The 26,111-nt window shown below is 38.2% G+C and overlaps 1 protein-coding gene across 2 annotated transcripts in view; it reads left to right on the top strand.

Annotated features, from left to right (window-relative positions):
• Window positions 1-26,111, top strand: part of CD4H9orf85 (chromosome D4 C9orf85 homolog) — a 126,071-nt gene that overhangs the window by 42,116 nt on the left and 57,844 nt on the right. Inside the window, exons 3-4 of one of the 2 annotated variants that reach the window (XM_030293830.2) lie at window positions 22,183-22,296; window positions 22,815-24,429. The exons of the other annotated variant lie outside the window; for it this stretch is intronic. Of the exons in view, the coding sequence (XP_030149690.1) occupies window positions 22,183-22,296; window positions 22,815-22,962 (262 nt within the window). The 3' untranslated portion in view covers window positions 22,963-24,429. Of the gene's footprint in view, window positions 1-22,182; window positions 22,297-22,814; window positions 24,430-26,111 lie in introns of those variants that run through there. 2 annotated transcript variants of the gene reach the window in all.

Here is a 26,111-nt window from a genome sequence, read left to right on the forward strand (position 1 = left end):
GTATAAAACAGCAACAGGCCACAACAAATTGGGGCCTGACTTTAGAAGTGGACTGACTTATGGGGCACCTGGGTGGCTCAGTCAGTCAAGCATCTGACTTTGGCTCGGGTTGTGATCTCACGGTTCATGAGTTCAAGCCCCACGTCAGGCTCTGTGCTGCCAGCTCAGAGTCTGGAGCCTGCTTCACATTCTGTGTCTCCCCCTCTCTCTCTGCCTCTCCCCCGCTCATGCTCTGTCTCTCTCTGTCAAAAATAAAGATAAACATTAAAAAAAAAAGAAGTGGGCTAAGTCCTCTGTATTAGCAGTTCTCAACCGGGAGGGGAGGATTTTACCCCCCAGGGGATATTTGGCAATGTATGGAGTCGTTTTTGATTGTCTGACTAGAAGATTTGGATGTAGCGATTCCTTAAAAATCAAATATTTTAAAAGTGTATTTCATCCTAAAAAATATTTTAAGTGAGGGGAAGAATGGGTGTAACATGCCTTGCACCCAGCATTGCTCTAGGGATGTCTTGGTCTAAAAGTTTCAGGACACGTGGGTGCTTAAAACGCTGTTTGCTTTTAAATGGAAGTCACTACCCCTGGTTCTCACATCTAGGTTTTTAGCAGAAATTATCTAATTGATAACTTTTAAGATTTATTGTCTCACTGCAGCCCTTAACTCTTCATATTTCATTGCATTAAATAAGTGAATTCTCCTCTATGTCACCTCTACTCAAATGTGTTCCTTGGCCCAGAGTTTGGATAAACTAGTATCTTAAAAAAGGCTTATTTCACATAAATGTTTCAAGGGCTCCTGCCAGGAGGAGTTGAGTCTCCAGCAGCAGGAGGCTAAGTGGAGTTTTGTCCCCAGGAAGTTCTGCTTTTGTATGGCTCCTGTAGTGGGTGAGGGAGTGGGGGTGGGGATGAGGTTCTCTAAACTGTGGGAGAAAACGAAAAGTAACCCTGTTTGGGGGAAAGGGGGGAGGAGGAGAGGCTCCTAGGCGGGTCAAGCCACCCTGTTGGCTTGCTCCTCTCACCATATGCTTGCTTCCTCTTTGCCACCAAGCTTTTTTTCTGACCAAATTAGCCAAACTAAGACCTTCAAGATAATCTTGTACAGCAGGGCTGTTCTTTTTAAAGTTATCTATCTATCTGTCTGTCTATTTTTGTGGTGGTGTAAAAAACAAATAACGTAAAATTTACTGTTTTAACCATTTGTGAGCACACAGCTCAGTGGCGTGAAGCGTGTTCCCACTGCTGTGCAGCAGATATCCAAAACATTTCGTCTTGCAAGTTTGAACTCTACACCTATTAAACAATGATCCTCTTTCCCCCCCCTCCGGCCCCCGCTCCTTCGGCTCTTGGTAGCCATCCTTCTAGTTTCTGTCGCTGTGAATTTGACTACTTGAAATACTTCGTATACATGGAATCATAACAGTGTTTGTCCTTTTGTGACTGGCTTATCTCTGCGTAATGTTCTCCAGGCTCCTTGTTATAACATGAGACAGAATTCCCTTCTTTTTTAAGGCTGGGTAATATTCCATTGAATGTTGGTGTATGTGTGTATATCACTGCATTTTGTTTTTCATTCACCTGTTGACGGACACTTAAGTTGCTTCTACCTCTTGGCTGTTGTGAATACTGCTATGAGCCTTATCATGCAAATACCTCTTCCAGACGCTGCTTTCAAGTGGGATTGCTGGATCATTTGGTAGTTCTATTTTTAATGGTCTAATTTAATTATTTTAATCTTCATACTTTTTTTTTAATAGTGATTGCACCATTTTACAGTCTTACCAACAGTGCCCAAGGATTCCATTTTCTCTGTATCTTTGCCAACATTTGTTTGCAGTTTTTTTTAAATAGCACCTTTTACATGTAAGGCACTGGGCTATATACTCTAGAAGATACCGAAATGAATCTCCAACACCAGGGAGTTTTTGATCTATTAGGACAGACAGGCCCACAAATCATTCTTGGGCAGATTGTGAGAAGGCTAGTTATAAGTAAAAGGTGAGAGATACACGGTGAGACTGCAGAGGAATAATAAAATGAAAACAGGAGAGATAGATCTAGAAAAGATAGGAATTAAAGGTAAAAGAGTGCTGTAAACCATGCTTATAGGAAGCCCTGTGAGGAAGTCACCAGAGAATGGAGGGAAAATGAACAAGAATCCCATGTTCCCTTTGACAGATAATGTGGATAATGTCAAGCTATCTCTATATGTAGTATTGTCTTTGGGTTCCACATAGATTGTCATTTGTTCAGGGACAGCTGGCTGGTTCACACTCAGTCAGAGGAGTGTGAGACTCAGGCTTGGGATTGTGAGTTCCAGCCCCACATTGGGCATAGAGATTACTTAAAGAAAAACAAAACCAAAACAAAACAAAACAAAACATAGGGGTGGCTGACTGGCTCAGTGGGTAGAGCCATTCAACTCTGATCTCAGGGTTCAAGCCCCACCTTGGGAGTGAAGTTTACTTAAAAAAAAAATAAATAAATAAAATTTAAAAAGGACTAAACATTGTTACATACTACAGTATTATCAGTCCCTTCATGTTATCAATGTGTGACAATTAGCTATATAGTTAGGGTTCTTTGCTTCTATTCTTCAGCTCCAGCATTTCTTATAATAGGTTGAGGCTCTGATGGTTAATCAGTGATATGAGAGTTGTGGAACCACATTCCTGGAGTATTAAAATGTCCTAGAGTAGAGTTTTGGTCACAGGTTGCTTTTCATGGGATATCGAAGTGTATGGTGACTATAAACCCTGGCTTTATTCTTGCCCAGAACCTCGGTCCTTAATATTTAAATGTCAAGTGGAGAGTTTTCATGACTGTCATCAGTTGTTCACCTGTTCATGAAACCTACTTTTTGACATTAATATTGATTGATACAGCAAACTTTGATGGAAAAGTGCCTGCTCTAAAGTGTAATAATGTCCATTTTCTCTTTTTTTCTAAATTTACTCTTGGTCAGAGGGTGAATGCTTTGTACTCTTCTAAGAATTGTTTGAAGCAAATTTAGGGGCCCCTGGGTGGCTCAGTCAATTGAACCTCCTCCTCATGGTTTTGGCTCAGGTCAGTGGAGCTTCTGACTGTGGAGCCTGCTTAAGATTCTCTCTCTCTCTCTCTCTCTCTCTCTCTCTCTCTCTTTCTCTCTCTCTCTCTTTGTCTCTCTGTCTCTGTCTCTCTCTCTGTCCCCCCACTCCCTCCCTCTGCCCCTCTCCCCTGTTGACGTGCTCTCTCTCAAATTAAAAAAAAAAGCATTGTTCTAATCAAATCTACGTTGGTGGGAAGAGGTAGTAGAATCTCTCCACTTATTTTTTATTTTTAGTTTTTAAATTTTTTTTATTTTTGAGAGAGAGAGAGTGCAAGTTGGGGAGGGACAGAGAGAGAGAGGGAGACCAACCAAGGATCTGAAGGAGGCCCTGCACTGACAGCAGAGAGCCTGATGCCAGGGTTCGAACTCATTAACTGTTGACATCATGACCTTAGCCGAAGTTGGGTGCTTAACCAACTTAGCCACTCAGGCTTCCCCGCACTTATTTTCAAACACATCATTTAGGGACACAAGGAAGTGAATTGTAACTTTTTCTACTCGAAATTCTTAGAATTTGGAGATACTGTTTCCTTAAAAGCATTTTCTAATTATATCATATGACGTAATTCCTTTATATAGTTTCAGAAACTTTCTACGTAGCAGATAGATTACTTAGAGTCACAGCAGGAAGTGTGGCTTTATGGAATTCTGTCAATGTAAGTTTCTATGATTGGTACACTAAGGGTGGAGTACCATAGCTCATTGTTTATGAAAGCACCTATGCATCACATGTCAGGGTATTACAAGTGGAGCTGAATTATGATAAAGGTTAATGTGTAATAATATAACCAGGAAATGAAAGCAATCCTAGAGAAGTTGTGGCAAGGTAAAATAAGCCTTTTACTTCTAGCAAGTACTAGAAATATAAGCTCAATTCTTTTTCCCTTGGTATTTATTGTCTAGATCAGTGGTTCTGAAACCTTTTGTTTCAGGACCCCTCTGTAACTCTTAAAAATTACTCAGGACCTGAGAAAGCTTGGTTTATATGGGTTGTATTTATTAAGATTTATTGTGTTAGCTATGAGAACTCGAATTTTTAAAATAATTATTTAATAAATAATATGAATATAAACAACATGTGCCCGTTAAGGATTAATAATTTTTATGAAAAATAACTTTTGAAACAAAAATATTAGTGAGACAAGTGGCATTGTTATACATTTTTACAAATTTCTTCTGGCTAGTAGAAGAAAAAGGAAAGAGTACATCTTAAAAGGATTAAAAGTACATTTTAATAGCTTTTTCAAGATAATTGTAGAAATCCTATCAAGAGTCACATGTTCTGCCCACTGAGCCAGCCAGGTGCCCCCATCCCTACGTGTGATTTTGTAACATAATGAACTTGGAAAATATTATTCCACTCAGTTATACCGATCTTCTGAACGTTGGTATGTTTTATTATACAATATAAAAAATCGTGTGAATATCACAACAATGTCACTAAAAAAGACTGAGTTTTTATTTTTGTTTTTTTAACTGAGTTTTAGGAGTTTACAAATAGAGTGATTACTAGTACAATTTGGTGCCCCTCTCTTTGTTCATGCTAAGGTGTCAGTAGTTTTAGTATCCATTATGAAGAATGAGACTCAAAGTGACTTTCAAAGATTATATGACAAGGGCATGTCAGAGCTGGGCTAGAGTCTAGGTCTCCTGCTTCCCAAGTCAGCGCTATTTTCAAAATAGTATTTGTAGCAGTTCTTCGAAAACTTCAAATTTTGTCCTGATTTTCACCCTTAAATATGTACTATATATTTTAGCTTTTAATTATTTATTCTTTCCTTTTGTGTCTTTCATTGTAAAAAAGTAAGTATGGCAACTTTTTTTTTTTTTTAAGTATACTACTGTCTCCTTTGTCAGTAAACATGGTTTATAGAGTGACCTGTGTTTTTGACCGTGGTTTCCACTGAAATGCTTAATTGTGATATATGCATGGTCAAGATTGTTTGAATGTTTCTGGGAATTATATTCCATGGAGAAGTAAAAAGAAGGCAAAACCCTTATTTTAACATCTCTGAAGTTCTTTTAGTGTTGGGCTCACAAAATATTTAAAATAGAGCCATTTTCAAGGGAAAATAGGTAAAATTTGTATTTAGGTTAAATTTAAAGTTTTTCTTTACTGTGTATTTTATAAGAAAATACACTCAGAAGTGATTAAATCATTTTCAGCCATTTTAAAAGATGTTTCAAAATACTTCACAAATTTTATAGCAGCTTGGCATGTGTGTCTCTTATCATTAAAATAATATCAAAACCCTTCATTCTTAAAATCAACATTCTTTGGTTACACAAATGCAGTCTTGAGGTGAAAAAAAAATGCAGAAACTCAATTACTTTCAGACCATCTTTTATTCTACTCCTACAGCCTGGATTAAGAGATTTGAAAGAGAAGGCACACAAAGGTACTCACGTGCAAGGGAAACTGGAAGGTTGTAAGTGTAAGTGTATAAATTTATATTACATTTGCACAAACATTTCACATTTATAGAAAGGAAACATTTTAAACTTGTGTGTCTCCTTAAAAGATGGGTCTATTTATAGTCACAGAGTTATTAGCCTAATAAAACCTGACTGTTTTTCAGAATGGATTTAAATTTGAAAAGAGCATAATTGCTTTCAGCAATAGAATTCCTTCTTTTCTTTGTCGGCCATTAGGGTCTCAGCCATCAGTAGGAACCCTGGCAAAGCCCCACGTCTAGGCCATATTACTTTTATCTGGTCAAGAGTTCTCAAGTGGTAATGTGCAAAAGAATTTCTTGAAGAGCTTAACAGATTCTTGGGACCCATTCCCAAGATTCTGAGTATGTAAATAATGGCTGTAACCCATACATCTGCATTTTAATAAGCTATGCAGGTGTTCGAGTCAGTGTTAAGAGTCACTGTTTTGGGGACTCAGTGGGTTAGAGAATGTAGATTCTGGGATCTTTTGACTCCAGCTTCCAAAACAGGATATCCTATTGTCAAGCCTATTTTACATGTAAATTTTAACATTTAACAGTTCTGTAAATACAGTTTTATCCCTGAATTAGCAATTTGAATACTTAAGGATTGGCTCACCCCAGGACTCCTCCGTATGAAACAACACATCCATAGAAATGAAAACATTCTAATTTCCTTGAAGCTTCTGATGAACCTAACCAAGAAGGACTTTCTTTAAATTATTTTAAACCTTAAAAATAAAATTGAAGCCAAAAGAAAACCTGAAACTTTTTCCTAATCCATTTGGATTGTTAGAACTTTATCCATGTGTGTTCTAATGGTCCACATTTTAAAAATCTGTTTTTTTATTACAGAATAATTAAGTAAAGCTTTTTGGAAAACCAAAATACAAACATACAAATAATTTAACAAGAAAATTGTAATAATTATTTTCACTTAGATTGTATATCAAAGAGGGTTTTTTTTTTTTTAGTTTTTTTTTTAATTCTAAATTATTTTTCTCAGTCAAATCCCTGAAGGTATGATGTGTATGCAGTACAGTATTAAAGAACAAAATTCAACTGAGTGAATTTTAATGATCTTACTGGCTTTGGTCATTGATTCATGAATTGGGCAGCATACAGTCTAGCAGATAGAAAGCGGCTCCAAGGAGATACACAAATTGATAGGCATTTATAGGCAGAAGGGAGTGGGAACAAGGAGATTCTACTAAAGAAAAAAGCCAGTTGGTTACTGCAGGCACCTCTCCTGGAGGCTGGCTGGGGGCTGTCGGGCAGATGACCTAACTGGTGCTGATTGGGAGATGCCTGATGGGTGTGGGATTCCCTTTCTGGCAGAGCTGAAAGTGAACTAAGTCTTGGTTTGGTGACTTGGGGCTTAGCATAAACTGGCCCAATTTGGGCCTGCTTTTATGTTTTTAACAACAGTTTGATAATTTTGAGAAATGAATACAGTTGTGAGACTAGTACCACAATTAAGATATAGGACAGTTCCATCACCCCCCAAAACTGGGTAGTCACTCCCATCTGTTCCGGGGTCATTGAACACAATGGCCAAGAAAGAATTCTTGACACATTGTATGCTGCAACTTAACAGGTTTATTTAAGTAGCACGGGGTCAGCGGCCAGGACCCGTAGGCACAAAGAACTGCACTTTTGTTGTATGAAGCTGGTGGTTACACGCTTAGTACTCAAGGGGGGTGGAACGTGCAGGGAGTATTAGATCATAAATATCTTCTTTGAATTTGTACTCGTAAAAGTACGTTTGCAAGATTTCTCTGGTATTTATCATTCAGTTCAATATCAACTATTGGTGAGATATAAGATACACAGGCAGTTATGAGACCCTTTAAGAATGTAGCAACCAGCACTTATTTGATCCTTATCAAAACTATGCAGGCTAGAAGTCAGCCTTTGGGGCTAACAGTGAACATTTTTCTGCTTCTATCCCTCATCATTTCCTCCCTGACCAATTTTCAGTCCTAAAATCTTTAAGGCTGTTGAAGGCCGAACGGCCCATGTGCTGTAACTTCTTCAAGCCGACAGGGGCCGTAGAGATGTCCCTACTAATGGACTGAACTGGTTGCTCTCTGTCCCTACAAGTAACTATTATGGAAGCCCATTGCTGTAGAGTCCAGAGCGGATATTGAGGAAGGACTGTTTTGTGTAGTAAGGATCATCTGTCAGCTGGGTGAAGGAGTTAGGAAGTTTTACCTGTACCTCGACAATAGGAGAGAATAAAGCAAAAGAGACAACACACTAGGATTAATATTACAATAAAAATAAGAAGTGTGGGGTGCCTGGCTGGCTCAGTAGGTAGAGCATGTGGCTTTAACTCTGGGTTGTGAATTCAAGCCCCACAACTGGTATAGAGATTACTTAAGAATAAAACCTTAAAGAAAAAAGTGTGATAAGAAGACCCTTTAAGATAGACTGTAGTCCCATTCCCAACCAAGAATTTAACCAAACATTGATAGGGCTAGGAGTGAGACATTACCTTAATTTGTATGTGTATATCTGCTAAAACTTGGGATACATTAGCAGGGTCATCTGGGATATATATATATATATACACACACACACACACACACACACACACACACACAACATTTAATCTCAATATTAGCATAATAACTTCCCCTTTATCTTGCAGTCAGGATGTCAAGGGACATTAAGTTTTGGAGGCCACTTTTTGAATTTATGGGTGACTTGTGTGTTGAGTTGGGTTAAAGGTGGCTGCTATATGCTTGGCTAAAGCCTCTATTTCTCACTTTTACATCAATAGTGGTGGCTTCCAGCACAAGTATGGCTAAGGGATAAAACCATTAAGAAGCCTTCTTTGCCTGATGTCTAGTCTTAACAATATTCTAATTATGAGGATTCATTGGCAAGTGGGAGAGCACGTGTCCCGGGAGATAAGGGCATTCCCCAGTGCATTCTCCAATCCAGTTAAAAGCAAGGTGAGGCCATCCATTATTTGTACAAGTTCATAGTTAATTAACCCCATGGAGTGGGGTGTGCTCTGACTTTTAAAGAGCAGTTTTGTTATCCTAGCCCCAAGGAACTGATCAAGGTGACAACTGACTTACACAGTTATTGGGGAGTCCATCCCATTGTCCAGCTGTGTAATCATATGTTTGTCGTATGAACAACACGGGGTCCCTTTTATTATCCCCTCAGAGTAACAAGCAGGAAGATTATCTGTATATGAGCTATTATGGCAGTCTCTTCGAAGTTTACCTCAAGTTGTCTAGCTTAGGCAAACAACAAACATTTAAAGAAATTGATCAAAACTAGAATCTGTGGGGCACCTGGGGACTTAGTCCATTAAGTGTCCCAGTCTTGATCTCAGGGTCGTAAGTTCAAGGCCTACATTGGGCTCCACACTGGATGTGAAGCCTATTTTAAAAAAAACAAACAAACAACCAAATAAACAAAAACAACTAGAATCTATGGATATCATCAGGATGCATTTTTTAAAGTTTATTTATTTGGGGGCGGGGAGCATGAACAGGAGAGGTGCAGAGACAGAGAAAGAGAATTCCAAGAATTCTGTCCTGAAACACAGAGCCCAACGTGTGGATCCATCCCACGAACCATGAGATCGTGACGTGAGCTGAAACCAACAGTCGGATGCTTAACTGACTGAGCTACCCAGATGCCTCTAAGGATGCGTTATTGAAACTTGTAGGAGCCTCTTGAGGCCAGAGCCAAGCCAAGTGTTTGTCATCAGACTGCTGCAATACCTGTAGATTAGGGTATATTCCTTGAGGTCCCCCAAATATCCTGAAGTTCCTACAACTGCCAGGAATTGACCTTCTTTATTCACCTGGTAAGGCTGCTGGGAACTCTGTAAGCAGGGTATCAAACCAACATTTCCAAGGTTCCATTGGCTCCATAAAGTCAGCCTTAATTCCTTAAAGCTGTCTCATCATATCTGAGTCTATGCATGTCTCTCTCAAATATGACGTTCTGGTTAAAGCTTTGGTGGTAAAATAACCAATGTTTTCAGTGGTGTCCCATTACAAGAACAGATTCTCATTGAACTTATGCAAATAACTATAGGCTATGGAAGAAAGAGAACTCAACTGAGTTTCTGAATTTCAGAGGGTTCAGGTAAAGAGAAAAGTTGAATGCTTCAATTTGTTCACAGGGGAATACTTTATCATATTTCTGTAAACCATGGATATTTTAAGAGAAAGTTTCCTTAAATCTAGGAGAGCAAACATTAGAGAACAAGCAATATTTCAAACAAAAGTCATAAAAACGATAATCATCTTCCTTAGTTCATTCAGCCCCATGTTATTTTTGTTCTGTTTGAATGCAGGTTTCCTATTAGTTCTGGAAATTCTTACACAGTTTAGTTTTATCCTAAAGATATCAAATACCTGTATTTGTCATATTCCTTTTCATAAGTCTCTTTGAAGATGAAACACATTTTGCAAGAGCATCAGAACAATAACTATAAATAACCAAAAAAGCTCAGAAATGGATGTGGTTAAAGATCTGATATGAGGGGCGCCTGTGTGGCTCAGTCATTTGGGCATCCTACTCTTGATTTGAGTGCAGGTCATGATCTCAAGAGTTTGTGGGATCGAGCCCCAGGTTGGGCTGTGAGCTGACAGCATGGAGCCTGCTTGCGATTCTCTCTCTTCCTCTCTCTGTCTCTCTGCCCCTCCCCTTTCTGGTACCCTCTCTCTCTCTCTCAAAATAAATGAAAAAATAAAATTCACTCATAAAAAAAATGAAGATCTGATGTGAGAGTTCATTGTAATGTAGCTGACTAGGAAATCCAGTTACTTCTGTGACACATAACACTTCAAAAATCAGAATATCAAGCAATGACCTTGTGCTAAACATATTAAAACTTAAGGAATTTTATATATTTTCTAGAATAGTTTTAGCATTTACCCATATAACATAACCTAAGAAAGTTTATCATTATAAGCTTGACAGTGCTTTCCAAGCAACATACCAAATAAATAAGTCTAATTAGTCAAAAAGACTTCATTTACCATTTAAATCTCAGGAAGTTTGTTAACGTTAGAAAGCTTTTATTTATTTATTTATTTTTAATTTTTAATTAATTTATTTTTTCAATTTACATCCAGCTTAGTTAGCATATAGTGCAACAGTAATTTCAGGGGTAGATTCCTTAATGCCCCTTACCCATTTAGCCCATCCCCCCTCCCACACCCCCTCCAGTAACCCTCTGTTTGTTCTCCATATTTTTTTTTCAACGTTTATTTATTTTTGGGACAGAGAGAGACAGAGCATGAACGGGGGAGGGGCAGAGAGAGAGGGAGACACAGAATCGGAAACAGGCTCCAGGCTCTGAGCCATCAGCCCAGAGCCCGACGCGGGGCTCGAACTCCCAGACCGCGAGATCGTGACCTGGCTGAAGTCGGACGCTTAACTGACTGTGCCACCCAGGCGCTCCTGTTCTCCATATTTAAGAGTCTCTTATGTTTTGTACCCCTCCCTGTTTTTATATTATTTTGCTTCTCTTCCCTTATGTTCATCTATTTTCTCTTAAAGTCCTCATATTAGTGAAGTCATTATGGTATTTGTCTTTCTCTGATTGACTAATTTTGCGTAGCATAAATCCCTCTAGTTTCATCCACGTAGTTGCAAATGGCAAGATTTCATTCTGTTTGATTGCTGAGTAATACTCCATTGTATAGATATACCACATCTTCTTTATCCATTCATCCACTGATGGACATTTGGGCTCTTTCCATACTTTGGCTATTGTTGATGGTGTTGCTATAAACGTGGAGGTGCCTGTGCCCCTTCAAAACAGCACACCTGTATCCCTTGGATAAATACCTAATAGTGCAATTGCTGTAACCTCACAAAGTTTTAAAGCACGTGCCTAAATAGGATTACAGGTCATTATAAAACTTAATATTTAATGATATATTTACCAAAGCTGGCAATAGGAGATTCTATAGAAGGTTACACAATTGTTAGCAAAACTTAGCTCCCTTAATATTTAGAAGTTTCAATTCTCCTAAGTAATCAAAGACCTGAAAAAGACAAAACATAGCTTTGTTTTCTGGACAGATAAAGAAAAAGAAACTGTTTACAATTTCTTATCAAGAGCAGACCAACAATCTGAAAATTTTTTGTCTTTTTAACAGAGAGAGAAGCAGAATTTCAGTCTTATACCAGTGTACTTTTAAAATCCATTCACTTCAACCTTAGTCCTGACCACGTAATGAAGTTCTTTTCCAAAGATTTCTCTTCACAAACCTTCTACAACTTTCCTTTTCATTCAGATTTTATCATAAGCCATTTCTCTCCAAATAACCAGCCTCATTTTAGGACAAAATTACTTTCATTTTCCCTCAACAAAATGTATTTCCATTCCTTCTATCTTTCCCATGTATCTCCTACAGAATTACTTTCCTTATTCCATTATCCTTAATTATATTTAACAGAATTTTAACTGTTAGAAACCTTAGTTTCCAATGAAATGAAAGAGTAACTGATTGTGAACTGTTACACCAGCATTCTTTAGATAGGCAAATTTATAAATACATTTCATAATTTCTACAAACATATTTTTCCATAGTACAGTCTTTCAGTACAGCATAAAGCATGTTTCCCGACAGGCCCAAGTGTCTTCAGTTTCTCTGCAACAAGAAGGCAAAGCAGATAAACCTGTGTTTGGTAAACAAAGCTTTAGCAGTCCATATCTTTTGGAAAGGTTTAGACATCCAGTCGATTCAATCCTATTTATCATCTCACTTAGCAAACCTTCAAAGTTTTAGGTTACCAAATATTTTGAAAGCAATAAACCTTTTTTATGTATTTAACCTACCTGTTTTTATTATTTTAAAGTTTATTTATTTTGAGAGAGAGGGAGAGAGAGCGAGCAGGCGCTTGGGGCAGAGAGTAGCAGAGAGAGAATCCCAAGCAGGCTCTGCGATAGGAGTGTGGAGTCTGACATGGGGCTCGAGCTCACGAACCGTGAGATCATGACCTGAGCCCAAATCAAGAGTTGGACGCTTAGCTGACAGAGCCACCCCAGGCGCCCCTCGAAAATTTCGAGACAGCCAGATTTTAAGTCCTCTTTTTGCTGACAGATTGCAACAGTGATAACAGGAGCTTATTTGACCTTCGGTAAACCTTGATAGAATTAAAGTATTATATTTAAAGCTGATAACTTTAAAGATATGTCTGTCTTAATTAAAGTAACAAATTTAGTCTAAATACTGAACATGTTGCACCTGGGCCCACTGAAAAGTCAGTCTATTTGTTCCCCACGGCCCCTCTTTACCTAGGGAGCCTGTGTAAAGTCGGTGGTTTCAGCCCAGGGAGGGGTCGCTGGACCTCTTCATGTTGACTGGGAAGGCGCTCCCGTTTGAACTTCGTGCAGAGGTGGCCCAGCAGGTTGGAGTGCCTTTCACTCCTTGATAGCGAGGGCAGGAGAAGTGGGAGCCAGTGACACCAGGGACAGTGAAAATGGTGTAGGAGCCCCTTGTATAAGCTGGTGGTGCAGAAACAGGTGGAGGGGGAGGGGGAGGCAGAAGAGACGGGGTGCCGCCAGCAAGGCTGGACGTGTCTAAAAGCCCAGATGGCACGGAAAGAGGACTCCTGGTCCTGAAGCTCATCAGCTCAGACAGGTGAACAGATGCGGTTTTTCTTTCTCACAACAAAACGTGAAAATAGGCAGTCCCTGAAGGGCTGGAGAAGACAGGGAACCTCCTGAAACAAAAGGAATGTCAGCAGCTGCTTGGGAATATTCCTTTAAAGCCCCTGTCTGGAGGTAGACTAACCAGACGGTTGGCTCCAGTTATCGCTGCCGTTAACCAGGGAGATGAACGAGGGGAAAGAAAAAAAACCTCACATACAACAAGAGTCAGGCAACATTTATCTGGTCCTCTCAAAGTATATTCCAGATCTGACACATGGAAGAGGAAGCAAAGAGGAGGCGAGTAACTCAGGAAAAACAGAGGGAGGCATGTACAGGCTCTTGGCAGCAACCTGTTTACAGGAAAGAAGTGGGAGCTCGTAGGGAACAGGACAGAACACAGGTGATGTGGCAGATTAACAGAAGTAGAAGGGCCTGAGGCAGGTGAGCCGATGGTGGATTGAAGAGAAGAGGGTGAGAAGATGGGTGTTCTCATGCCCTCTAAAGGAATCAGGACAGACCAGATACAGGGCCATGAAGAGCTGACCATATGGGGTTTTGGTCTATTTTTCCAGTCAGATTTCCCCATCCTCTAGTTTATATTGAGGCCAACTATGTTCAAAAGTAAGCAGACTTGGGAAGGAAGCATCCAAGGTGTCAGGGTCAAATTGGTTCCAGTTTCTCAAGATGTATCCCAAGGGAGTGTTGGATGGGATCGAGGATGGGAAAGATAGTGACAGCCTCCTGGGCTAGAGGCATCCCTGCTGATCCCCAAGAGCATTGCTTTGGATAGTCTGGGCCCTGGGGACATTTCCCTGGAACCATCAAATTATTGTCCCTGGTGTAGGTGGGCATCTCCGACCTGCTGACCTCTTTGACCTAGCATGCCTTCCAAAGAAGGAACCCCTGCCTATCCTTCCTTTCCATCAACATGGGTTTCCTTGGAAGACAGGAGAAGTCTCCCCAATACTGAGGTTGCATTTAGTCTGGCAATCAGCAGTTTTTGCTTCCTTTTTAGGCCTTTTCCCAGGTAGATTAGAAATCCTGTTGTCCAAATTGACTCTAATGTGTTAGGAGACAGCTCAAGGGAGAGTCCTCTGGGACTGAGGAAAGTTGATTCCATATTTAATTCCTACAAAAATGGGGAGAGTACATTAACTGAGTAGGAGTCCATTACCAAAATCCCCCTTTGCTTCTGAATGACAGAATATTCTCATCAGGAATATTGCCTGGGATTATTGCCCAGAATATTGTTCTGGGATTCAGAGTGGCAGCCAGCGTCCCTCTTCTTGACCGCTCTGACACCTTTGTACTTCTTGAGAAGGGATGTCGACCTTCCTTTGCTTCTGTATTGCATTCTAGACTGCAATAGGTTCTGGTGAATGGACTGCATCGCCACAGAGGTTGGGGCTGCCTCTTTCCGTTTTGGGGGAGTCGATGTATTTGGCGACCAATAATAATCCCTTTTCTAAGACTCTAGATCTAAAAATTTTTTTTTTTTTTTTTTTTCAACGTTTTATTTTTGGGACAGAGAGAGACAGAGCTTGAACGGGGGAGGGGCAGAGAGAGAGGGAGACACAGAATCGGAAACAGGCTCCAGGCTCTGAGCCATCAGCCCAGAGCCCGACGCGGGGCTCGAACTCGCGGACCGCGAGATCGTGACCTGGCTGAAGTCGGACGCTTAACCGACTGCGCCACCCAGGCGCCCCTAAGACTCTAGATCTAATATAAATGGATGAAGTGAAGGTCCTGGCTTTTGTTAAGAAGAGGCAGTTATTTTATATCATACTGAGTGTCATATAGCTAGACGCCCTTGAGAGTAGGACAAAGAACACCGAACAGCCCATGGGTAAGGACAAATCTGAGACGTGAAGAAAACGAAAGTATGGAATTTCTATCTAATCTGGGCAACTTTCTCATGAGCTTTGTCCATGACCCAGTCCCAAGGGAGTGGTCCGCTGTTGTGTGAGTGCCCTAACTAGGTCATAGTTTTGACTGGTCCCTTTTGGAAAGCACATGGTCAGATGTATCTTGGATTTTATGCTCACTGAGGGATCATGCTTGGTTATTTAGGAAGAAACCTTATACAGGAGTCTTAAGATCGGCAGCCATCCTAATGACATGTACAGCCATCCTGTGCCCGAGAAGAATACAGGTATTGAAAGAATAGGTAAGAGGTGCCTGGGTGGCTCAGTTGGTTAAGCATCCAGCTTCAGCTCAGGTTGTGGTCTTGTGGTTCGTGAGTTCGAGTCCCGTGTCGGTCTCTGAGCCTGGAGCCTGCTTTGGATTCTGTGTCTCCCTCTCTCTCTGCCCCTCCCCTGCTCATGCTCTGTCTCTTTCTCTTTCTCTCTCAAAAATAAATAAACATTAAAAAAAAAATAGGTAAAATAGAGAGGGCCTGATTTCTGAACCCAGTGCCATTACAGTCAGTTATTTATTTTGAGAGAGAGAGTGAGAGCAAGCTCAAGCAGGGGAAAGGCAGAGAGAAAGGGAGAGAGAGAATCCCAAGCAGGTTCCACACTCAGTGTGGAGCCCGATGCAGGCTCCATCTCACGCCTCTTGGATCGTGACCTAACCAAAAATCAAGAGTGGGACACTCAACTGACTGAGCCACCCAGGTGCCCCTTAGGAATTTTTGATCATGATTTTGTTGTAGTTAACAAATCTTTGCCTGGCTTAGGCTCACAAATATTTTCTCCTGTGTTTTCTTTTAGAAGTTGTATGATTCTTGGTTTTATATTTGGACTTATGAACCATTTCCTATTAATTTTATGAATATCCAGTTGTTATAGCATCATTTGTTGAAAGGACTGTTTTTTCTCCATTGAATTCCCTTTGTACTGTGCTGAAAATCAATTGATTGTATACGTATGGATCTATTTCTAGATTCTGTTTTGTCCCATTGATCCATGTGTCTATCCTTTCACCAATACCACACTAACTTGATTACTGCAGTGTTTCGGTAAGTCTTGAAATCCAATCATGAGTCTTCCCACTGGGTTTTCTTTTTCAAAATTATTTTGTCAGTTATAGTTTTTTTTTGCCATTTTCTTATAACTCTTAGTATCAGTCTGTCAATTTCTACAGAAAGACATTGGTCATTGCTAGAACACAGAGTTTATTTTTGTTTACTGACCATATATACTATGACTTTAATAAACTCATGTTTTATTTATTTACTTTTTAAAAATATTTTATTTTTAAGTAATCTTTACACCCAGTGTGGGACTCAAACTCAAAACCCAGAGATCAAGAGTCTCATTCTATACCGACTGAGCCAGCCAGGCGCTCCCTCACTTTTTATTTCTAATACTTCTTTAGTTAATTCATTGGGATTTTCTATATAGACAATGATTTAAAAAAATAAAGACAGTTTTATTTCTTGCTTTCCAATCTGTATGCTACTGTATTTCTTTTTTGCCTTCATTGCACTGCTTAGGACCCCCAGTATATTTTTGAAAAGGAATGATGAGGGCCTGTATTCTTTCCCTGTTCCTGATCTTATAAGGAAGATACTCATTCTTTCATCATTAAATATGATGTTAGCTGTAATTTCTTTGTAGATGCTTTTTATCAGTTTGAAGAAGTTTCCTTTATAGTTTGCCGAGAGTTTTTATCATGCATTGATGTTACTTTAATGCTTTTTCTGCGTCTATGGAGATCAATAAATGGGTTTTCTTCCTTAGAACATCAAGTCAGTGAATTATATGAATTGATTTTAATATATTTTTTTACTGTTTATTTTTATTTTTGAGAGAGAGTGTGAGCGGGGCAGGAGCAGGGGCAGAGAGAGAGGGAGACAGAATCAGAAGCAGGCACCAGGCTCCATCTGTCAGCATAGTGCCAGATGCGGGGCTTGAACTCACTAACCACAAGGTCATGACCTGGGCTGAAGTCGATACTGAGCCACCCAGGCGCCCCTTCATTGATTTTAATATTGAATCAACCTTGCATGCCCTTGGATAAAGCCTACTTGGTCATGATGTATACCCTTTCCGAAATTTGATAAATTTCATTTGCTAACATTTTGTTACAGATTTTTACATCTATGTTCATTAGAAATACCAGTCTGTAATTTTGTCTTTGTGTTATCACAATATTAGGGCCTCATCACATGTGTTGAGAACTTTTCCTTCCTATTTTGTTTTCTGAAAGGACTTGTGTAATTAGTTTTTTTTTTTAATTAGTGCTATTTCTTGTTTTGATAGTATGCCTTTTCAGAAATGTGTCTGTATCAGTAGAGGTTGTTGGATTTATGTGCATCAAGTTGTTCGCCAAATTCTCTTACTGTTCTTTTAATATCTGTTAGATTTACCTAGTGCTGTCCCTTCTTTCATTCCTGATATTGGTAATTTGTCTCCTTTCTTTTATCATCGTCAGTCTGGCCATGTGTTTATGAATTATATGAATTTTTTAAAAGCATCTCCTTTTGGTTTTATCGATTTTCTCTATCTTTCTGTTTTCAATTTTATTGATTTTTTTAAAAAAGTAAACTCTACTTCCAGTGTGGGGCCTGAAGTCAGGACCCCAAGGTCAAGAGTTACATGGTCTACTGACTGAGCCAGGCAGGCACCCCTCAATTTCATTGATTTTGGTTTGTATTGACATTGCTTCCTTCCATTTGTTTGAGTTTACACTTTTTCCCAGGTGCCCCCCTCCCTGCTTTCTTAAAGTAGAAGTTCAGATAGTTCTTCTTGTTTAATATAAACATTTAATTATATAAATTTGTGAAGAATATTTTAGCTTTGTTCTATAAATTTCAATGCTGTGTTTTCATTGTCATTCAGTCAAAATATTTTCTAATTTCCCTCGTGACTTCCTCTTTGACCTGCATGTTATTTAGGAATGTTTTGTTTAATTTCTGGATATAAGGGCATTTTGCAGATGTTTTGCTGTGTACTGATTAATTTCATTATGGTAAAAGAACAAATTTCAGGTTAAAAATTTTTTTAATTTGTTTTAATTTTTTTTAATTTATGGCTGAGAATATGGTCTGTCTTGGAACATGCTCCACGTGTATTTAAAGAGAATATATTGCTCTTGTTGGGTGGAGTGTTCTATAAATGTTAATTTGGTTGATATAGGCTTCTATCAACCAGGTGTTCTATAACTTCATTGATTTTTTTTGCATACTTGTTCCATCAATTACAGAAAGAGAAGTGTTGAAGTCCCTAATTATACTTGTGGATTTTTCTATTTCTCTTTTTATCAATAGTTTGCCTCTTTTAACACCCTGTTGTTAGGTGCCTAAACATTTAAGATTATTATGTGTGTGTGTGTTTTTATTAAATTTTGTTTAGTGTTTATTTTTTTTTGAGAGACAGAGAACGAACAGGGGAGGGACAGAGAGAGAGGGAGACACAGAATCCGAAGCAGGCTCCATGCTCCGGGCTGTCAGCACAGATTGAGCTCGAACTCAGGAACTGTGAGAAACTGACCTGAGCCAACGTCAGTTGCTTAACCGACTGAGCCACCCAGGCGCCCCGATTATTGGGTGTTTTTAAAAAATTGATCCCTTTATTGTCATGTAATAACCATTTTTATACCTGGCAATTTTCTTTGAAGTATATTTTGATAATAATATATTGACTACGGCTTTCTGTTTTTTTTTTTTTTTATATGTTTATTTATTTTGAGAGGGAAGAGAGAGAATGCAAGCAGGGGAGAGGCAGAGAGAGAGGAGCAAGAATCCCAAGCAGGCCCTGCTCTGTCGCACAGAGCCCGATGCAAAGCTCAGTCTCACAAACCTCGAGATCATGACGTGAGCCAAAATCAAGAGTCAGAGGCTTAACTGACTGAGCCACCCAGGTGCCCCTCCAGTTTTCTGTTGATTAGTAGTTGCATGGTTTTTTTCCTTGTCCTACTTTTTACTGTCTATATGTTTCTGTTTAAAGTGGATTTCTGCTATCTTTTGTCTTTCATTCCAAGATTTTATTTCTAACACTTCCGTTTGACTTTTAAAAATACCTTTATGAAGGTTTAACTCACACACCATCCACTTCATCCATTTGAAGTGTACAATTCAGTTGCTTTTAGGATATGATAGAGTTGTGCAATCATCACCACACCCAATTTTGAACATTTTCATCATCTCAGAAAGAAACCCCATGCCCATTGGTAGTCAATCTGCATTTTCCCCCCAAACACCCCTACTCTTGCTTTCTGGCTCGATCACTTTGCCTATTTTGAACATTTCATATAAACAGAATCATATAGCATGCAGTGTTTTGTGGCTGGCTTCCTAGCATAATTTTTTCAAGCGTGTGGTAACATTTATCAGTACTTAATTGTTTTTTATTACTAAGTACTCCACTGTAAAGCTATGCATCTTATTTAGCCTTTCATTACTTGATGGACATTTAGATTGTTTCCATTCTTTTGGCTATTAACAAATAATGTTGCTGTCAACATTCATGTACAAGTTTTTGTATGCATGTATATTTTCATTTTTTATGTATGTATGTATGTGTGTAGAGTATTGTTTGTTCTTGGCTCCTTTGTTGTAAATTAAAAAAAAATTTTTTAATATTTATTTATTTATGAGAGAAAGAGACAGAGTGTGAATGGGGGAAGGGCAGAGAGAGAGAGGGAGACACTGAATCCGAAACAGGCTCCAGGCTCTGAGCCATCAGCACAGAGCCTGATGTGGGGCTCAAATCCATGAATCATGAGGTCATGACCTGAGCTGAAGTCTGACGCTTAACAAACTGAGCCACCCAGGTGCACCTCCTTTGTTGTAAATTAATTGACCATATATATGTGCTTTTATTTCTGGGCTGTCAACTCTGTTCTACTGATTTATGCATTTGTTTTTATGTCCACACCATACTGTTTTGATTGTTGTAGCTTTGTAATATAGTTTGAAGTCAAGAAGTGTGATGCCTTTAGCTTTGTTCTTTCTCAGGATTGCTTTGACTCTTTGAGGTCTTTTGTGGCTCCATTTACATTTTAGGATTATTTTATTTTTGTGAGAAATGTCTTTGGAACTTTAGTAGGCATTGCATTGAATCTGTAGATTGCTTTGGGTAGTGTGGACATTTTAACAATATTATACAGATATGTACAGAACATTCCACCTAAAAACAACAGAATACACTTTTCTTCTCAAGTACATGTGGAACACTCTTCAGGATAGATCCTATGTTAGGCCACCAAACAAATCTTAAAAATTTAAGAAGAGTGAAATCATATCAAGTACCTTTTTCAACCACAGCAGTATAAAAGTAGAAATAAATGACAAGAACAAAAGTGTAAACCTCAGTAATTTGTGGAAAGTAAACAACTACTGAACAACCAATGGGTCAAAGAAGAAATAGAAAGAGAAAACAAAACAAAACACCTTGAGACAAATGAAAATGGAAAGAGAACACACCATAACATATGAGATATAGCAGTAGTTATAAGAGGGACGTTCATAGCAATAAATGTTTACATCAAGAAATAAGAAAACTTAACCTAATTTTACATCTCAAGGAACTAGAAAAAGAAGAACAAATGAGCCAAACTTAGTAGAAGGAAGGAGATAACAAAGAACAGAGCAGAAAAAAAGTGAAATAGAAAGTAAAAAGACAATAGGAAAGATCAATAAAACTAAGAACTGTTTCTTTGAAAAGATAAACAAAATTGACAAATCTTGAGCTCAACTCACCCACTAGAAAAGAGAAAGGACTCAAATAAAATCTGAAGTAAAACAGAAGTTACAATTGATACCACAGAAATACAAACGATCCTCAGAGACTACATGAACAAATATATGCCAACAAGTTGGAAAACCTATAAGAAATGGATAAATTCCTAGAAACATACAACCTTTCAAGACTGAATCTTAAAGAAATAGAAAATCTTAACAGACTGATTACTAGTAAGGAGATTGAATTAATAATCAAAAGTCTCTCCCAAAACAAAAGTCCAAGACCAGACAGTTTTACTGGTGAATTCTGCCAACATTTAAAGAATTAACACCAATTCTTCTCAAACTATTCCAAAATATAGAAAAGAAGAGAACACTTCCAAACTCATTTTATGAGGCCAATATCACTCTGATAACAAAACCAGACAGGGATGTCAGAAGAAAAGAAAATTGCTGGCCTGTATCCCTGATGCACACAGATGCAAAAATTCTCAACAAAATATTAGCAGACCAAATTCAATGATACATGAAAAGGATCATACAACATGATCAAGTGGAACTTATTCTAGGGATGCAGGGGTAGTTTGACATCTGTGAATCAATGTGATATACTACATTAATAAAATGAAAGGTAAAAATATTATGTTCATCTCAGTAAATACAGAAAAAGCATTTGACAAAATTCAACATCTGTTTATGATAAAAACTCTCAACAAACTGGGTAGAGGAAACATACCTCAATGTAATAAAGGTTGTATATGATAAACCCATAACTAACATTAGACTCAATAGAGAAAAGCTGGAAGCTTTTCTTCTAAGATCAGGAACAAGATGAAGATACCTTTTGCCACTTTTATTCAACATAGTACTAGAAGTCATAGCCAGAGTAATTAGGCAAGAAAAAGAAATAAAAGGCATCCAAATAAGAAAGGAAGAAGTAAAACTGTCACTATTTGCAGATGACATTTTTAAAAATTTATTTAAGTATCTCTACACCCAATGTGGGCCTCAGACTTACAACCCTGAGATCAAGAGTCTCAGGCTCTTAGACTGAGCCATCCAGGTGCCCGTGCAGATGACATTTTTAAAAGCTTTAAGAAAGAAGATAAATTTAGGGTGCCTAGCTGGCTCGGTAGGTGGAGTTTGTGATTTTGATCTCGAGGACATGAATTCAAGCCTCACTTTGAGCCTAGAGCTTACTTAAAAAATAACAAACTGTTGTTTAGAAATGCTATATAATTAATCTAAATTGACATAAGATAAGTGAGATTGAAATATAGGAGTTTTGATTTTTAGGCTTTTCACTTATACATTTAGCTACACCCCCTCATTTCAGCAGATAAATCTTAGGAAATTAGTAAAAAATAATACTTGATTTTTTTCCCACTTGTAGTGTTAAATGTTTACAAAAAGCAGTGAAAGATTCTTATCACATAATGTGTAGACCATGTGCCTGTGAACTTGAAGTTTGTGCAAAATGTGGAAAGAAAGAAGACATTGTTATTCCGTGAGTATTTTTTTTTTTCATGTCTGGGATTTACTCTTTTAGTAATTGATAAGTGGATTTTCTTTCAAGGAAACATTCAGTAGCTCTAAGAGTCTTAAGGTGCAGTCTATCACACCAGTTTAGATTCTTTCCTTCTACCTAACAGGAAAAAAGTCTTAATTATTCATTAAAATTTTCTATCATTACAGTAAAAATAAAACTTTATATTTTTAGGAAATGGAAATATTTATCCATAAGGCTTACATTCATCACTCATCACAGAAGAATTCATTCATTATATAACTGCTTTTCTTTAGTGGACATCATATATTAATTTCTTTGAGGCTATTTTGTTGACAACAATATTATAATTGGTTGGATCTTGACTGATATTAGTCTTCAAGGATCTTTTACTCTATACTTATTTTTTTAGGCTCCTCCTAATCAGGAAATGTAGTATAAAGTTCTTGTCACTCTATAGTTAAATAATGAAAGCCTGAGAAATAAATAGAAGTTTTAATTTTTTTTTTCAATTTTAGGTTTAATAAAGAACCAGAAAAGACAGAAAATCCTGAAAGTAATCTACATTCCAACCCTAGAAGTTGCAGAAGAAATGAAGAAGAAAGTGATGATGATTTAGATTTTGATATTGATTTAGATGACACAAAAGACAATCAAGGGGATTAATATATTCAAAGTCAGTTTGAAAACATGAAATTCCGAACAACTTTTGACTTTTGAGGGTTTTACACAAAAATACTGTGAAATCCTAATGAGAAAAATAGCAAAAACCTATATAGAAAACAGGCAAAATTCACACATGGACTATATAACTTATGCATGATACTTGGATAATTATGAAACTTTCATTTAGTGTTTTCTTACAATACATTTTTTTAAAAAAGTTTTTTAATGTTTATTTTTGAGACAGGGAGAGACAGAGCACAAATTGGGGAGGGCAAAGAGAGAGGGACACACAGAATCTGAAGCAGACTCCAGGCTCTGAGCTGTCAGAATAGAGCCCGACACGGGGCTCGAACTCACAAACTATGAGATCATGACCTGAGCTGAAATCAGACACCACACCAACTGACTCAGCCACCCAGGCGCCCCTCTTACAATACACTTTTAAGTAGCATATGCCAGAGTACCTGCCAAAGTGAATATTAGGTTATCATATTGCAGTTCAAGGGAATTATTTAGAAGAATGTGCTACCTAATATCAAACTAAACAAGATTCAGAATTGTTACTTGTGTAAGAACTATCCCATGGAAAGATCAGATGATATAACTACAGTGCAAGCTTCAAAAATTGGTCCTCAGCACCTTTTGATAGATTGATCCCAAGTAAATGGCCCACATAACAAAGTCCCTTTACTTAAAGTTTGCTTATAAAAGACTTGTTATTTATTTTTTGTAATAATGTTTAATAAGTGTATTTAAGCAGTTTTTCTTGAAAGTATTTTTACATACTGGATCACATTTTTTAACCTTTCTTCTGTTGTGAAATATACATACGGAAAAAAATATATAAAATACGTATGTGTAATTTAATAAATAATTATAAGAAAAGTCATACATCTGTCATCCAGATGAAGAAACTACTTTTAAACAATATAAATTAGTTTTGTCTGATTTTTAGTCTTTTTTATCTTTTTTTTTTTTTTAATTTTTTTTTTCAACGTTTATTTATTTTTGGGACAGAGAGAGACAGAGCATGAATGGGGGAGGAGCAGAGAGAGAGGGAGACACAGAATCGGAAACAGGCTCCAGGCTCTGAGCCATCAGCCCAGATCCTGATGCGGGGCTCGAACTCACGGACCGCGAGATCGTGACCTGGCTGAAGTCGGATGCTTAACCGACTGCGCCACCCAGGCGCCCCTTTTTTATCTTTTTATTTTGAAAAATCTCAAACCCAAGGAAAACAGCAAACTAGTAAAATGAAACCTTGTGTATTCTTCCCGTAGATTCACAGTTGATCGGTTACATTTTCATTATATCTCATTAGGTATTAGATACATATTTTATTTCCTGAACCATTCGAAAATAAGTGGCAGACATTGGATTTGAACTTTATATGAACAGACTTATACATGCATGTTATTTTGTATCTCTTTATAATGAAATAAAGAACATGGATGTGAAATTGATCCATATTGTTGTAAGAGCTTTAATTTGTTCATTTTGCAATACTGTGTTTTATTCCATCGTCTTAACATACTACAATTTATTTATCCTCTCTAATGCTGAGGGACATTTGAGTTTTTTTAAAATTTTCCTAGTACAAATAATACTGTTGTGACCATTGTTACACGTGTTTCTTGGTATAAATTTCCATTAGATGTATATTTAACGTTTATTTATTTTTGGGACAGAGAGAGACAGAGCATGAACGGGGGAGGGGCAGAGAGAGAGGGAGACACAAAATCGGAAACAGGCTCCAGGCTCTGAGCCATCAGCCCAGAGCCCGACGCGGGGCTCGAACTCACGGACCGCGAGATCGTGACCTGGCTGAAGTCGGACGCTCAACCGACTGCGCCACCCAGGCGCCCCTAGATGTATATTTAGTAGCGGTACAGGCCATCCAGCTATGTACGTCTTCAGGATTACTGTATAATGCCAAGCTATTTTTCCAGAAGAATTGTTACCTCCTTTCCCCACAGCAATCTATTAGAGTTCCAGTGCTCTGTATCCTTTTTTTTTTTTTTAAATTTTTTTTTTTTCAACGTTTATTTATTTTTGGGACAGAGAGAGACAGAGCATGAACGGGGGAGGGGCAGAGAGAGAGGGAGACACAGAATCGGAAACAGGCTCCAGGCTCTGAGCCATCAGCCCAGAGCCTGACGCGGGGCTCGAACTCACGGACCGCGAGATCGTGACCTGGCTGAAGTCGGACGCTTAACCGACTGCGCCACCCAGGCGCCCCTATATCCTTTTTAACTAACACTCGATCTTTACATTTCTGTCAGTTTGATAAGTGTGTAATATGTCTTTGTCTTATTAATTTTATAAATTATATGTATATGTATGCATGTATATGTTACACACACACACACACACACACACACACCCCACATCTTTTTGTCCATTCATCTATGGATGATCATTTAGGTTGCTTCCACATCTTGGCTATTGTCAATAATACTGCAATAAACATAGGGGAGCATATATCTTTTCAAATTAGTGTTTTGGGTAAATACCCAGTAGTGGAATTACTGGATCATACGGTGTTTCTATTTTTTTAGTTTTTGAGGAAACTTCATACGATTGCATAGTGGTTGCACCAACTGATGTTCCCATGAACAGTACACAAGAGTTCCCTTTTCTCCACATCCTCACCTTGCTGTTTGTCTTTTTGAGGGTAGTCCTTCTGACAGGGTATGAGATGATGTCTCATTGTGGCTTTGATTTGCATCAAAGTCATGGTGCATGGTTAGTGATGTCGAGCATCTTTTCATGCATCTCTTGGCCATCTGTGTGTCTTCTTTGGAAAAATGTCTATTCAAACCCTCTTCCCATTTTTAATGGATTTTTTTGTTTAAAAATATAAAATCTTATTAAAACGTTGAGGAAAATGGAGACATAAATGGAGGAAGAGAAAAAATAAGTGGAAAGAGATACCATATTCATGCTGCAGAAAGAGATACCGTATTCATGGTGAGGAAGTCTCAGTATTCTAAGGTTACAATTTTGCAGAAAGTTTCCCATAATTTTGTGGGGCTTATCTTTTTGCATACAAAATTATTTTCTGGCTGAGGTAACTTTTGTGGTTAAAGAGCCAACTAAATTAATTATTAGACCTAGCATAAATTCTTTCCCATCTGAATAAGTTATAA

Source organism: Lynx canadensis, chromosome D4 (genome assembly GCF_007474595.2).
Source record: "Lynx canadensis isolate LIC74 chromosome D4, mLynCan4.pri.v2, whole genome shotgun sequence".
NCBI classification, from domain to species: Eukaryota; Metazoa; Chordata; class Mammalia; order Carnivora; family Felidae; genus Lynx; species Lynx canadensis.